Source organism: Agelaius tricolor, unplaced genomic scaffold (assembly GCF_023055355.1).
Source record: "Agelaius tricolor isolate 1412-34295 unplaced genomic scaffold, bAgeTri1.0.p SCAF_129, whole genome shotgun sequence".
In the NCBI taxonomy this organism is placed as follows: Eukaryota; Metazoa; Chordata; class Aves; order Passeriformes; family Icteridae; genus Agelaius; species Agelaius tricolor.
The window spans coordinates 1-15,924 of NW_027269389.1; the positions used below are offsets into that span (position 1 = coordinate 1).

A 15,924-nucleotide genomic window follows, 5' to 3' on the forward strand; every position below is an offset into this window, starting at 1 on the left:
GGGGGCCGCTTTTGGGGAGGAATTTTAGGGAAGTTTGGGGGGGTCCAGAGCGGAATTTTGTGGGAATTTCGGTGGTCCCGGGCAGATTTTGGGGTGTCCCGAGCAGATTTTGGGGTTCCCGGGTAGAAATTTTTGGGAATTTTTGGGAATTTTTTTGGAGGGGGGGGTAGGGAAAACTTTTGGCGTCTCCAGGAAGGAATTTTGGGGCCCCTCCCGGAGTTTTTTGTGGAGTTCGTTTGTGCCGCTAATTACGGGCAGGGGGCGTGGCCACGCTAATTAATCCCAGAAATGGGCGGGGCCTTCATTGCCCTTTTAAGGCGGCGTTGCCCTTTTAAGAAGGCGTTGCCCTTTTAACAAACCGTTGCCCCTTTAAGAAAGCGTTGCCCCTTTAAGAAGCCGTTGCCCTTTTAAGAAGCCGTTGCCCTTTTAAGAAGCCATCGCCGCTTTAAGAAATCGTTGCCCCTTTAAGAAGCCGTTGCCCCTTTAAGAAAGCGTTGCCCTTTTAAGAGCGCGTTCTTTAAGGCCCCTCCCCTGGGCCCCGCTTGAGTTTAAAAGGCTCCGCCCCCTCCCAGTTCAGCCCAGTGCATCCCAGTAACCCCAAATCCCATCCCAGTCCACCCCAGTCCTCCCCTCTCTGTACTGGTTTGTACTGGGAGACTTTGGGGAGCAGGGTGGGGGTCAGGACACGGCACTGGGAGTTACTGGGAGGGACTGGGAGACACTGGGCCGGCTTTACCCCGCCTCTCGCTTCCCATTGGTCGCTTTCTCGCATTCTCGCGCTTCTATTGGTCTTGCGCGCTGTCACTCATATAATCCCCGCCTCTCTTCTTTTTCCCGCCCCTCGCTGTCATTGGCCGGCGGTTTTCCCGCCCCGCTCTCTCATTGGCTCGCTCTTCTTCCGCCCCGCGCTCCCATTGGCCGGCGCGGTGCGGGGGGCGTGCCCAGCCGAGGAGCGGCGGGAAGCCCGTGAGGGGAAGCGGCGGCCGGGGCGGAATTTTGGGGTAAAATTTGGAAAAAACGGGGCCGGGAACTCTGAAAAAGATCCGGGAAAGGCTCCCGGAGGATTTTGAGGCGGTTTCGGGGCAAACTCAGCGGTTTCGGGGCGGTTCTGAGGGAGAACCGGGAGGCGGGGGGGGCTTCGCGGTCCCTGAGGGGGATTTGGGAATCCCTGAGGGGATTCGGGGGGTCCTGAGGGGCTTTGGGGGTCCCTGAGGGGATTTTTGGGGATCCTTGAGGGGTTTTTGGGGTCCCTGAGGGATTTTTTGGGATCCGTGATGAAATTTTGGGCGTTCCTGAGGCGATTTTGGGGTCCCGGATTGAATTTTCAATGTCCCTAATTAAAGTTTAGGGCGTTCCCTCATTGAATTTTGAGCGTCCCTAATTAAAATTTGGGGTCCCCGATTGCATTTTTGGGGTCCTTGACTTCATTTTGAGGGCTCCTAATTAACCTTTGTGCTCCTTAATTACATTTTAGGCTTTTTTTGGGGGGTGTCCCCCCCCAAAATCCCCGACCCTCCCCTCATGGCTCAAGGGGGACTCCCGGACCTGCTGCTGCCTCCAGGTAAAAAAACTCCAAAAAAACCCCAAAAAACCCAAAAAAAACCCCAAAAATTTTAATTTTTTTCCCTTTTTTTCTCCTCAAAACAGGCGAGGACCCCTCTGGACCCCCAAATTCGGGGACCCCCCAAGAATTGGGGGCCCACCCAGGGCTGGCCCAGCTGCTCCAAAATCTGGGGGGGCTCCTGGGGGGGGATGGGCTCAGCCCCCCCCTGCAGCTGCAGCTGCGCCAGGTCAGGGAGAAAACCCCAAAAATGGGGAGAAAACCCCCAAAAATGGAGAGAAAACCCCCAAAAATGGGGAGAAAACCCCCAAAGATGGGGAGGAAAACCCCAAAAACGGGGAGAAAAACCCCAAAAAATGAGGAGAAAACCCCAAAAATGGGGAGGAAAACCCCAAAAATGGGGAAAAAACCCCAAAATGGGGAGAAAAACCCCAAAGATGGGGAGGAAACCCCAAAACGGGGAGAAAAACCCCAAAAATGGGGAGGAAACCCCAAAAATGGGGAGAAAAACCCCAAAAAATGAGGAGAAAAACCCCAAAAACGGGGAAAAAACCCAAAAATGGGGAGGAAAACCCCAAAAATGGGGAGAAAACCCCCAAAATGGGGAGAAAAACCCCAAAAATGGGGAGAAAAACCCCCAAAAACGGGGAGAAAAACCCAAAAATGGGGAGAAAAACCCCAAAACGGGGAGAAAAACCCCAAAAATGGGGAGGAAACCCCAAAAATGGGGAGAAAAACCCCAAAAAATGGGGAGGAAAACCCCAAAAACGGGGAAAAAAACCCAAAAAATGAGGAGAAAACCCCCAAAAAATGGGGAGAAAACCCCCAAAAATGGGGAGAAAAACCCCAAAAATGAGGAGAAAACCCCAAAAATGGGGGGAAAAACCCCAAAAATGGGGAAAAAACCCCAAAATTTGGGACTTTGGGAGGAGGATTGGGCAAAAATTCCGTTTTTTTTAAGCCCGAATTTTGTCTTTTTTCCACCCCAAAACTGCCCTGAAGGCAAAATCAGGGATTGGAAAATTCCAAAATTGTCCCAAATTTGGCAATTTTCAGGAGTTTTAGCCCCAAATTTTCCAATTTTCCTGAATTTTAGCCCCAAAATTCCCCAAATGTTCCAATTTTCCTGAATTTTAGCCCCAAAATTCCCCAAATATTCAAAATTTCCTCAATTTTAGCCCCAAAATTCCCCCAAATATTCAAATTTTCCTGAGTTTTAGCCCCAAATATTCCAATTTTCCTGAATTTTAGCCCCAAATATTCCAATTTTCCTCAATTTTAGCCCCAAAATTTTCAAATTTTCCTCAATTTTAGCCCCAAATATTCAAATTTTCCTGAATTTTAGCCCCAAAATTCCCAATTTTCCTGATTTTCCCCCAAAATTCCCCTAAATTTTCCAATTTTTCCTGAATTTCAACCCAAAATTGCCCCAAATTTCCCAATTTTGGCTTTTTTGGGTGTCCTGGGTTGAATTTTGGGGTTCCTGGGTTGAATTTTGGGGTTCCCTGAGGGGATTTTGGGGTCCTTGGGTTGAATTTTGGGGTTTTTGGGGTTCCTGAGGGGATTTTGGGGTCCCTGGGTTGAATTTTGGGATTTTTGGGGGTCCCTGAGGGGATTTTGGTGATTTTGGGGTGTCCTGAGGGGATTTGGGGGTTCCTGGGTTGAATTTTGGGGTCCCTGAGTTAAATTTTGGGGTGTCCTGAGGGGAATTTTGGGGTCCCTGAGGGGAATTTTGGTGATTTTGGGGTTCCTGGGTTGAATTTTGGGGTCCCTGAGGGGATTTTTGGTGATTTTGGGGTTCCCTGAGGGAAATTTTGGCGTTTTTGGGGTTCCCTGAGGGGATTTTGGTGCTTTTGGGGTTTCCTGAGGGGATTTTGGGGTTCCCTGAAGGGATTTGGGGTTCCCTGAGGGGATTTTGGTGATTTTGGGGTTTCCTGAGGGGATTTTGGGGTCCCTGAGGGGATTTTTGGGGTCCTTGAGGGGATTTTGGTGATTTTGGGGTGTCCTGAGGGGATTTGGGGGTTCCTGGGTTGAATTTTGGGGTTCCTGAGGGGATTTTGGGGTTCCCTGAGAGGATTTTGGTGATTTTGGGGTCCCTGAGGGGATTTTGGTGATTTTGGGGTCCCTGAGGGGATTTTGGTGATTTTGGGGTCCCTGAGGGGATTTTGGGGTCCCTGAGTTGAATTTTGGTGATTTTGGGGTTTCCTGAGGGGATTTTGGGGTTTTTTGGGTGTCCTGGGTTGGATTTTGGGGTTCCCTGAGGGGATTTTGGGGTCCTTGGGTTGAATTTTTGGGTTTTTGGGGTTCCTGAGGGGATTTTGGGGTTCCCTGAGGGGATTTTGGGGTCCCTGAGTTGAATTTTGGTGATTTTGGGGTCCCTGAGGGGATTTTGGTGATTTTGGGGTCCCTGGGTTGAATTTTGGGGTTCCTGAGGGGATTTTGGGGTTCCTGAGGGGATTTTGGGGCCCTGAGGGGATTTTGGTGATTTTGGGGGTCCCTGAAGAGATTTTGGTGATTTTGGGGTTTTTTGGGTGTCCTGGGTTGGATTTTGGGGTTCCTGAGGGGATTTTGGGGTCCCCGAGTTGAATTTTGGTGATTTTGGGGTTTCCTGAGGGGATTTTGGGGTTTTTGGGCTCCCTGACGCTGTTTCTGGGGTGTTCTTTGGGGTTTTTTGGGGTCCCTGATGCAGATTTTGGTGTCCCTGACGCTGTTTTTGGGGTGTTTGTTGTTGTTTTTGGGGTCCCCAGGCCCAGCTGTGCCTCTCTCGGGCCCGGGGGCTGTGGCTGCACCTGGAGCTGCTCTGGCGCCTCCTGGGGGAGCTGATCCGGGACCCCCGGGAGCTGGAGCCTGAGGTGAGGCACAAACAGCCCCAAACAGCCTCAAAATCACCCCCAAAATAGCCCCAAAATATCCCTAAAATATCCCCAAAATATCCCCTAAATATCCCCCAAATATCGCTGAAATCACACCCAAAATATCCCCAAAATATCCCCAAAATGTCCCATAAATATCCCCAAAATATCCCTAAAATATTCCATAAATATCCCCAAAATATCCCTAAAATATCCCTTAAATATCCCCAAAATATCCCCAAAATATCCCCTAAATATCGCTGAAATCACCCCCAAAATATCCCCCAAATATCCCCTAAATATCCCTTAAATATCCCCAAAATGTCCCTTAAATATCCCCTAAATATCCCTAAAATCTTATCCAAAATATTCTCAAAATATCTCCAAAATCCCACCCAAAATATTCCCTAAATATTCCCAAAATATTCTCAAAATATCCCCAAAATATCTCCTAAATATCCCTTAAATCTCCCTTAAATATCCCTAAAATCCCACCCTAAATATCCCCAAAATATTCTCAAAATATCCCCAAATTCTTACCCAAAATATCCTCAAAATATTCTCAAAATATCCCCAAAATCCCACCCAAAATATCCCTAAAATCCCACCCAAAATATCCCAAAATATCCCCAAAATCCCACCCAAAATATCCCCAAAATATCCCCCAAATATCCCTTAAATATCCCCAAAATATTCCCAAAATATTCCCAAAATCCCACCCAAAATGCACCTAAAACACTCCTAAAATATTCCCTAAATGTCCCCCAAAAAACCTCAAAATATCCCCAAAATATCCCCCAAATATCCCCCAAATATCCCCAAAATATTCCTGAAATTCCACCCAAAATATCCTCAAAATATCCTCAATATATCCCCAAAATCCCACCCAAAATATCCCCAAAATGTCCCTAAAATATCCCCTAAATATCCCTAAAATCTTATCCAAAATATTCTCAAAATATCCCCAAAATCCCACCCAAAATATTCCCTAAATATTCCCAAAATATCCCCAAAATATCCCCAAAATCCCACCCAAAATATCCCCAAAATATCCCTAAAATCCTACACAAAATATCCCCAAAATATTCCTGAAATCCCATCCAAAATATCCCCAAAATCCCACCCAAAATATCCCCAAAATTTTACCTAAAATATCCCTTAAATATCCCCAAAATATCCCTTAAATATCCCCAAAATCCCACCCAAAATATTCTCAAAATATTCTCAAAATATCCCCAAAATATCCCTAAAATATTCCCAAAATCCCACCCTAAATATCCCCAAAATCCCACCCTAAATATCCCTTAAATATCCCCAAAATCCCACCCAAAATATTCTCAAAATATTCTCAAAATATCCCCAAAATATCCCTAAAATATTCCCAAAATCCCACCCTAAATATCCCCAAAATCCCACCCTAAATATCCCCAAAATATCCCCAAAATCCAACCCAAAATATCCCAAAATAACCCCAAAAAATCCCTAAAATCCCACCCAAAATATCCCCAAATATCCCCAAAATTCTCCTCAAATCCCCCCAAACCACCCCCAAAATATTCCTGAAATCCCACCCGAAATATCCCCAAAATCCCACCCAAAATATCCCAAAATATTCCCTAAATATCCCCAAAATATCCCCAAAATCCAACCCAAAATATCCCAAAATATCCCTAAAATCCCACCCAAAATATCCCCAAAATCCTGCCCAAAATATCCCCCAAAAATTCTGAAAATATCCCCAAAATTTCCCCAAAATATCCCCAAAATCTCCCTAAAATCCCACCCAAAATATCCCCAAAATCCCACTAATTATCCTGAAAATATTCTCAAAATATCCCTAAAATCCCACCCAAAATATCCCCCAAAAATCCCCAAAATCCCACCCAAAATATCCCCAAAATATCCCTAAAATCCCACCCAAAATATCCCCAAAATATTCTCAAAATCCCCCCCAAAATACCCCAAAATCCCACCCAAAATATCCCCAAAATTTTACCTAAAATATCCCTTAAATATCCCCAAAATATCCCTTAAATATCCCCAAAATATTCTCAAAATATCCCCAAAATATTCCCAAAAAAATCCCAAAATATCCCTAAAATATCCCCAAAATATTCTCAAAATATTCCTAAAATCCCCCCCAAAATATTCCTGAAATCCCAACCAAAATATTCCCAAAATATCCCCAAAATATTCCCAAAATCCCACCCAAAATATTCTCAAAATATTCACAAAATATCCCTAAAATCCCACCCAAAATATCCTGAAAATATTCTCAAAATCCTTCCCAAAATCCGACTCAAAAGATCCCCAAAATATCCCTAAAATCCCACCCAAAATATCCCCAAAATCCCACCCAAAATATCCCCAAAAACCCCCAAAATATTCTCAAAATAGCCCCAAATTCTTACCCAAAATATCCCCAAAATATCCCCAAAATATCCCTAAAATCCAACCCAAAATATCCCCAAAAATTCTTAAAATATCCCTAAAATCCCACCCAAAATATCCCTAAAATCCCCCCAAAATATCTCAGAAATCCCACCCAAAATATCCCCAAAATCCCATCCAAAATATCCCCAAAATATCCCCAAAATCCCACCCAAAATATCCTCAAAATATCCCCAAATTCTTACCCAAAATATCCCCAAAATATTCTCAAAATCCCCCCAAAATACCCCAAAATATTCTCAAAATATCCCCAAATTCTTACCCCAAATACCCCCAAAATATCCCTAAAATCCCACCCAAAATATCCCCAAAATATCCCCAAAATATCCCCAAAATCCCACCCAAAATATCCCCAAAATATTCCTGAAATCCCACCCAAAATATTCCCAAAATCCCATCCAAAATAGCCCAAAATTTTCTCAAAATATCCCCAAAAAACCCCAAAATTTCCCCAAAATCCCACCCAAAATATCCCCAAAATATCCCTAAAATCCCACCCAAAATATTCCCAAAATGTCCCCAAAAATCCCCAAAATCCCACCCAAAATATCCTCAAAATATCCCCAAAATCCCACCCAAAATATCCCCAAAATATTCCTGAAATCCCACCCAAAATATTCCCAAAATCCCATCCAAAATAGCCCAAAATTTTCTCAAAATATCCCCAAAAAACCCCAAAATATCCCCAAAATCCCACCCTAAATATCCCCAAAATATTCTGAAAATATCCCTAAAATATCCCCAAAATATTCCCAAAATCCCACCCAAAATATCCCCGAAAAACCCCAAAAATCCCCAAAATCCCACCCAAAATATCCCCAAATATCCCCAAAATTCTCCTCAAATCCCACCCAAAACACCCCCAAAATATTCCTGAAATCCCCTCCCAAAAGCCCCCAAAATCCCCTCAAAAAACCCCAAAATCCCCCAAAATCCCCTAAAAAATCCCAAAATCCCCAAAATTTCCCCCAAATTCCCCCAAAATCCCCTCAAAAAATCCCCAAAATCCCCAAAATTCCCCCCAAAACCCCTAAAAATCCCAAAATCCCCTCAAAAAACCCCACATCCCCAAAATTCCCCCCAAAACCCCCCTCCCCAAAACCCCCAAATCCCCCAAAAACCCAAAATCCCCTCAAAAAATCCCCAAAATCCCCAAATTCCCCCAAAAATCCCCTCAAAAAACCCCCAAACCTCCCCAAAAATTCCCCCCCAAACCCCCAAAAATCCCCAAAATCCCCAAAAATTCCCCCAAAATCCTTCAAAAATCCCCCAAATCCCCTCCCAAAATCCCCCAAATCCCCTCAAAAAATCCCAAAATCCCCAAATTCCCCAAAATCCCCTCAAAAAATCCCCAAAATCCCCTAAAATTCCCCCCAAATCCCTCCAAAATCCCCCTAAAATCCCCCAAATCCACCCCAAAATCCCCAAATCCCCTCCCAAAATCCCCAAATCCCCTCCCAAAATCCCCTCAAAAAATCCCCAAAATCCCCAAATTTCCCCCAAAATCCCCTCAAAAAATCCCCAAACCTCCCCAAAAATTTCCCCCAAATCCCTCAAAAAAACCCCAAAATCCCCAAAAATTCCCCCAAAATCCCTCAAAAATCCCCCTAAAATCCCCCAAAATGTCCCCAAAATCCCCTCAAAAAAACCCAAAATCCCCAAAATTCACCAAAATCCCCAAATTCCCCCAAAATCCCCTCAAAAAATCCCCAAACCTCCCCAAAAATTCCCCCCAAATCCCTCAAAAATCCCCCTAAAATCCCCAAAAATTCCCCCAAAATCCTTCAAAAATCCCCCTAAAATCCCCAAAATGTCCCCAAAATCCCCTCAAAAAAACCCAAAATCCCCAAAATTTCCCCCAAAATCCCCTCAAAAAATCCCCAAAATCCCCAAATTTTCCCCAAAATCCCCTCAAAAAATCCCCAAAATCCCCTAAAATTCCCCCCAAAATCCCTCAAAAAATCCCCAAAATCCCCAAAAATTCCCCCCAAATCCCTCCAAAATCCCCCTAAAATCCCCCAAATCCACCCCAAAATCCCCCAAATCCCCTCCCAAAATCCCCAAAATCCCCTCAAAAAATCCCAAAATCCCCCAAAAATCCCCTCAAAATATCCCCAAAATCCCCAAAATCCCCCAAAAATCCCCTCAAAAAATCCCCAAAATCCCCAAAAATTCCCCCCAAATCCCTCAAAAAATCCCCAAAATCCCCAAAAATTCCCCCAAAATCCCCTCAAAAAATCCCCAAAATCCCCTAAAATTCCCCCCAAATCCCTCGAAAATCCCCCTAAAATCCCCAAAATCCCCCCAAAATCCCCCAATCCCCTCCCAAAATCCCCAAATCCCCTCCCAAAATCCCCCAAATCCCCTCAAAAAATCCCAAAATCCCCTCAAAAAATCCCCAAAATCCCCAAATTTCCCCCAAAATCCCCTCAAAAAATCCCCAAACCTCCCCAAAAATTCCCCCCAAATCCCTCAAAAAAACCCCAAAATCCCCAAAAATTCCCCCAAAATCCTTCAAAAATCCCCCAAAATGTCCCCAAAATCCCCCCAAAAAAACCCAAAATCCCCAAAATTCACCAAAATCCCCAAAAATTCCCCCCAAATCCCTCAAAAAATCCCCCTAAAATCCCCCAAAATTCCCCCCAAATCCCTCAAAAATCCCCCTAAAATCCCCCAAAATGTCCCCAAAATACCCCCAAAAAAACCCAAAATCCCCAAAATTCACCAAAATCCCCAAATTCCCCCAAAATTCCCCCAAAATCCCCTCAAAAAATCCCCCAAACCTCCCCAAAAATTCCCCCCAAAACCTTCAAAAATCCCCCTAAAATCCCCCAAAACCCCCTCAAAATCCACCCCAAACCCCCCAAATTTCCCCCAAATTTCCCCCAAATTCCCCCAAATTCCCCAAATTTTCCCAAATTTTCGGGAATTTGCCCAAATTTGCGGGAATTTGCCCCAATTTCCCCTGCAGGTGCTGCGGGCTCTGGAGCAGGCGCTGACCCAGGCTCGGCTGCGCCGGGGCCGCCCCGAGATGGCGCAGATGCTGCCCTGCCCTGAGGTGAGCTAAAAATGGCCAAATTCAACCCAAAAATGGGCCCAAAAATGGCCAAATTCAGCCCAAAATTCAGCCCAAAAATCCACCCAAAAATGGCCAAATTCAGCCCAAAAATGGGCCCAAAAATGGCCAAATTCAGCCCAAAAATGGGCCCAAAAATGGGCCCAAAAATGGCCAAATTCAGCCCAAAATTCAGCCCAAAAATGGCCAAAATTCACGCAAAAATGGGCCCAAAAATGGGCCCAAAAATGGCAAAATTCACCCCAAAAAATGGCCAAAATTCACCCCAAAAATCCACCCAAAAATGGAGAAAATTCAGCCCAAAAATGGGCCCAAAAATGGCCAAATTCAGCCCAAAAATCCACCCAAAAATGGCCAAAATTCACCCAAAAATGGGCCCAAAAATGGAGAAAATTCAGCCCAAAATTCAGCCCAAAAATCCACCCAAAAATGGAGAAAATTCAGCCCAAAAATGGAGAAAATTCAGCCCAAAAATGGCCCCAAAACCGGCCAAAATTCACCCCAAAAAATGGCCAAATTCACCCAAAAAATGGGCCCAAAAATGGCCAAAATTCAGCCCAAAAATGGGCCCAAAAATGGAGAAAATTCAGCCCAAAATTCAGTCCAAAAATGGAGAAAATTCAGCCCAAAAAATGGGCCCAAAAATGGCCCCAAAAATGGCCAAATTCAGCCCAAAAATGGGCCCAAAAATGGAGAAAATTCAGCCCAAAAAATGGCCAAAATTCAGCCCAAAAATGGGCCCCAAAATGGCCAAAATTCAGCCCAAAAATCCACCCAAAAATGGAGAAAATTCAGCCCAAAAATGGCCAAAATTCAGCCCAAAAATGGAGAAAATTCAGCCCAAAAATGGGCCCAAAAATGGCCAAATTCAGCCCAAAAATGGGGCCAAAAATGGAGAAAATTGAGCCCAAAAATGGGCCCAAAAATGGCCAAATTCAGCCCAAAAAATGGCCAAATTCAGCCCAAAAATCCACCCAAAAATGGCCAAATTCAGCCCAAAATGGGCCCAAATTCACCCCAAAAATGGCCCCAAAAATGGCCAAAATTCAGCCCAAAATTCAGCCCAAAAATGGAGAAAATTCAGCCCAAAAAATGGGCCCAAAAATGGCCAAATTCAGCCCAAAATTCAGCCCAAAAATCCACCCAAAAATGGCCAAATTCAGCCCAAAAATCCACCCAAAAATGGCCAAATTCAGCCCAAAAAATGGACAAATTCAGCCCAAAAAATGGGCCAAATTCAACCCAAAACTCCACCCAAAAATGGGCCCAAAAATGGCCAAATTCAGCCCAAAAATCCACCCAAAAATGGCCCCAAAAATGGCCAAATTCAGCCCAAAAATGGGCCCAAAAACGGGCAAATTCAGCCCAAAATTCAGCCCAAAAATGGCCAAATTCATCCCAAAATTCACCCCAAAATGGCCAAATTCACCCCAAAAAATGGCCCAAAATGGAGAAAATTCACCCCAAAATTCACCCCAAAATTTAGCCCAAAAATGGGCCCAAAAATGGAGAAAATTCAGCCCAAAAATGGGGCCAAAAATGGCCAAATTCAGCCCAAAAATGGGCCCAAAAATGGAGAAAATTCAGCCCAAAAATGGGGCCAAAAATGGCCAAATTCAGCCCAAAAATGGGCCCAAAAATGGCCAAAATTCACCCCAAAAAATGGGCCCAAAAATGGAGAAAATTCACCCCAAAAATGGGGCCAAAAATGGAGAAAATTCACCCCAAAAAATGGCCAAAAATGGAGAAAATTCAGTCCAAAAATCCACCCAAAAATGGAGAAAATTCACCCCAAAAATGGGCCCAAAAATGGCCAAAACCACCCCAAAAATGGCCAAAATTCACCCCAAATCAGCCCAAAATTCACCCCAAAAATCCACCCAAAATTGCCAAAATTCAGCCCAAAATTCAGCCCAAAATTCAGCCCAAAAACGGCCAAATTCACCCCAAAATTCACCCCAAAATGGCCCCAAATTGCCCCAAATTCACCCCAAAATATTCCCAAAAATCCTCAAATCCACCCCAAAATTCACCCTAAAAATCCACCCCAAAATTCCCCAAATTCTCCCCAAATTCCCTGCAATTTTCCCTTATTATCCCAAATTCCCCAAATTTCCGCTTTTTCCCCCAAATTTCCCCAAAATCCCCCAAATTTCCCCCAAAATTTCCCCACATTTTCCCTTTTCCCCCCTCAAATTTCACCCAAATTTCCCCAATTTTTCCCAAAATTTCCCCACATTTTCCCTTTTCCTTCCCCAAATTTCCCCCAAAATCCCCAAATTCCCCCAAAATCCCCAAATTTTCCCAAAATTCCCATTTTTTTCCCCATTTTCAGCCTCCCCGGCTCCTCCCCCGGCTCCTCCCTGAGCTCCAGCGGCGCCTGAAGGAAAAACGGGAACAACTCCAGGAATTCCTGCTTGGAACCCCCAAAATCCCCCAAATTCACCCCAAAAACCCCAAAACCACCCAAAATTACCCCAAAAACCCCGAAAATCCGCCCAAAATGCCCCAAAATCCCCCAAAAAAGCCCCAAAATCCCCCAAAAATGCCTCAAAATCCGCTCCAAACCCCCCTGGAAAATCTCCCTGAAATGCCCCAAAATCCGCCCCAAATTCCTCCAAAAACGCCCCAAATTCCACCCAAAATCCTTGAAAATCCGCCCAAAATTTCCCAAATCCCTTCCAAAAATGCTCAAATCCCTGAAATTCCGCCCAAAATGCCCCAAAATCCTCCAAAATTACCTCAAAATCCTCCAAAATTACCTCAAAATCCGCCGGAAAATCGGCCCCGAATTCCCCTGAAAATCGCCCAAAATCCGCCCCGAAAGCCTCAAAATTTCACCGAATTCCCCCAAAATTTCACTGAATTCCCTCAAAATTTCACCGAATTCCCTCAAAATTTCACTGAAATGCCCCAAAATGCCGAAATTTGGCCCAAAATTGCCGAAAATGGGGGGAATTTGGGGGCGTGGCTGGGGGCGGAGCGAGAGCGGCTGAGGCGGGAGCGGCTCCGGGAGCGGCGCCTGAGGGCGGAGCTGGAGAGGATGCGGTGGAAATACCCCCAGGTTTGGACTGGTTTATACTGGTTTATACTGGGAGGGACTGGTTTATCCTGGGAGGGGGTTTTGGGGCGATTTTGGGGGATTTTGGAGCAATTTTGGGGCGATTTTGGGCGATTTTGGGGCATTAAAAGGGGAAAAAATGGGGAAAAATGGGGGGGAAAATGGCGGAAAAAATGGCGGGAAAATGGGTTTAAAGCTGAGGTTTGGTACTGGTTTGGACTGGTTTGGACTGGTTTGGACTGGTTTATACTGGGAGGGGGTTTTGGGGCGATTTTGGGGGATTTTGGAGCGATTTTGGGGCGATTTTGGGCGATTTTGGGGTATTGAAAGGGGAAAAATGGGGGAAAATGGGGGGAAAAATGAGAGGAAAAATGGGAAAATGAGGAAAAAGCTGAGGTTTGGTACTGGTTTATACTGGTTTGTACTGGGAGGGACTGGGAGGGGGTTTTGGGGTGATTTTGGGGCGATTTTGGGGGATTTTGGGGCATTAAATGGGAAAAATGGGGGGGGAAAATGGGGGGAAAATGGGTTTAAAAGCTGGAATTTGGTACTGGTTTATACTGGTTTGTACTGGTTTATACTGGTTTATACTGGTCCATACTGGTTTATACTGGTCCATACTGGTTTATACTGGTCCATACTGGGAATTGGGACAAACCGGGAGGGTTTTGGGGCCAATCCAGGCCTCTAAAACGGCCCCAAATTGGGATTTTTTCGGGGTTTTTTCCCCATTTCCCGCCCCATCCTGCCCCATACTGGTCCATACCGGTCCATACTGGTCCATACTGGTTTATACTGGTTTATACTGGTGTCCCAGGTGCTGCAGCGCTGCCTGGCCCTGCTGGCCCAGCTCTGCCTGCAGGGGGCGCTCCAGGCCCGGCTGGACGGGGGGCGGGGCCGGTACCTCCTGGCCAAGGGCGGGGCCGTGCTGCTGAAGAGCCGGTGAGGGGCGGGGCCTGCATTTGCATCTCATTTGCATCTCATTTGCATCTCGTTTGCATCTCGTTTGCATGGGGGTGGTGGGAGAGGGCAAAGAGTTCGTCCCAGTTCAGCCCAGTTCATCCCAGTTCAGCCCAGTTCATCCCAGTCAATCCCAGTTCATCCCAGTTCAATCCCAGTCCATCCCAGTTCATCCCAGTCCATCCCAGTTCATTCCCAGTGACCCCTAAACCCCTCCCAGTCCCTCCCAGTTCATCCCAGTTCATCCCAGTTCATTCCAGTTCAATCCCAGTTCATCCCAGTCCATCCCAGTTCATTCCAGTTCAATCCCAGTTCATCCCAGTCCATCCCAGGCTCTCCCAGTCCCATCCCAGTTCATCCCAGTAACCCCAAATTCCCTCCCAGTTCATCCCAGTGACCCCAAACCTCCTCCCAGTTCATCCCAGTCTATCCCAGTTCCATCCCAGTTCATCCCAGTCCAGCCCAGTTCATCCCAGTCCATCCCAGTTCAATCCCAGTTCAATCCCAGTTCATCCCAGTGACCCCAAACTCCATCCCAGTTCATCCCAGTTCAATCCCAGTCCCTCCCAGTTCATCCCAGTTCAATCCCAGTCCCTCCCAGTTCATCCCAGTCCATCCCAGTTCAATCCCAGTCCCATCCCAGTTTGTCCCAGTTCATCCCAGTCCCTCCCAGTCCATCCCAGTTCATCCCAGTCCATCTCAGTCCCATCCCAGTAACCCCAAATTCCCTCCCAGTTCATCCCAGTGACCCCAAACCTCCTCCCAGTTCATCCCAGTCTATCCCAGTTCCCTCCCAGTTCATCCCAGTCCCTCCCAGTCCATCCCAGTTCAATCCCAGTTCACCCCAGTCCATCCCAGTTCATCTCAGTGACACCAAACTCCATCCCAGTTCATCCCAGTCCATCCCAGTTCAATCCCAGTTCATCCCAGTTCAATCCCAGTCCCTCCCAGTCCATCCCAGTTCAATCCCAGTCCCTCCCAGTTCATCCCAGTCTCTCCCAGTTCATCCCAGTTTGTCCCAGTCCATCCCAGTTGCTCCCAGTAACCCCAAATTCCCTCCCAGTCCCTCCCAGTCCATCCCAGTACCCTTGAATCCCCTCCCAGTGCCCCCGGCCCCGCCCCCTCATTAACCTCATGAATATTCATCAGGCTGGAGGAGCTGCAGATCCTGTTGGACACTTACCCCGCCCCCACCATCGAGGCTCACCGGCGAATCAGGTGAGAGGCCACGCCCACTCATTAGCATGGCACAATCACCGCCTTCTCATTAACATACAACAAGCTCCACCCCCATTGCAATGACCATGCCCTTAATTAGCATAACATGATCACTGCCCCATCATCAGCATAACGCAAACCCCTCATCAGCATAACCTTCCCCCTCATTTACATAACCCCGCCCCTTTTCCCTTTTAGGGCGGGGCTTTCCGAGGCGCGCCGCGCCGCCGAGGCCGAAGCCGCCATCTTGGGGGCGGAGCTTGCGGCCCTGAGGGGGCTGGGCCCGGAATTCCGGGGGCTGGCGCTGGAATTGGGGCAGATTCGGCAGGAATTGGCCCAGAAGGGCTGGGCCCTGCGCCAGCTCCGCCCCCCGCCCCCGTGACGTCACTGCAGCTCATTAAAATACCGCTGGCACCGCCCTCTGCCTCTGTCCTTGTGTGGGTGTGGGAGGGGGTGATTGACAGGAAACAGTGGGGGGGCTAAGGAATGATTGACAGCTCACTCCGTTCGCCTATTGGCTCGCTGCGTGTGATTGGCAGGCAGGGCACGCCTCCTGACCCTAAGTCGGTCGTGATTGACGGCTCGCTAAGCCCTCTGATTGGCTCAGAGCCTCTTGTGGGCGTGCACAACGCCCTCTGCGTTGATTGACAGCCAGGCGCGCGTTCCTATTCGCTCACTCTCCCGGAGGGCGGGGTTAACCCTCCCGCCACTGCCTTGATTGGCAGCCAGCTCCGCACTCCCATTG

General features: G+C 46.8%; 1 protein-coding gene across 2 annotated transcripts; it reads left to right on the top strand.

Moving 5' to 3' along the window:
- Nucleotides 1-76: 76 nt before the first annotated feature.
- On the top strand, nt 77-15,597 carry HAUS4 (HAUS augmin like complex subunit 4). 2 transcript variants are annotated; one of them, XM_071420224.1, is made up of 9 exons: nt 77-642; nt 1,475-1,561; nt 1,648-1,790; nt 4,309-4,413; nt 9,836-9,922; nt 12,276-13,004; nt 13,819-13,943; nt 15,111-15,179; nt 15,378-15,597. In XM_071420224.1, exons 2-9 carry the CDS (start codon nt 1,522-1,524, stop codon nt 15,559-15,561), a joined length of 1,482 nt encoding a protein of 493 aa, XP_071276325.1. In that variant the 5' UTR covers nt 77-642; nt 1,475-1,521; the 3' UTR covers nt 15,562-15,597. The 2 variants fall into 2 exon arrangements, with proteins under 2 accessions (XP_071276325.1, XP_071276324.1); XM_071420223.1 differs by lacking the exon at nt 77-642 and adding an exon at nt 689-1,001.
- Nucleotides 15,598-15,924: the final 327 nt, after the last annotated feature.

Coding starts and splice junctions, on each gene's coding strand:
- HAUS4 (XM_071420224.1), top strand. CDS start 1,522: ATGGCTCAAGGGGGACTCCCGGACCTGCTGCTGCCTCCAG. Junction 1,562..1,647: donor GGACCTGCTGCTGCCTCCAG/GTAAAAAAACTC, acceptor TCCTCAAAACAG/GCGAGGACCCCTCTGGACCC. Junction 15,180..15,377: donor GAGGCTCACCGGCGAATCAG/GTGAGAGGCCAC, acceptor TTTCCCTTTTAG/GGCGGGGCTTTCCGAGGCGC.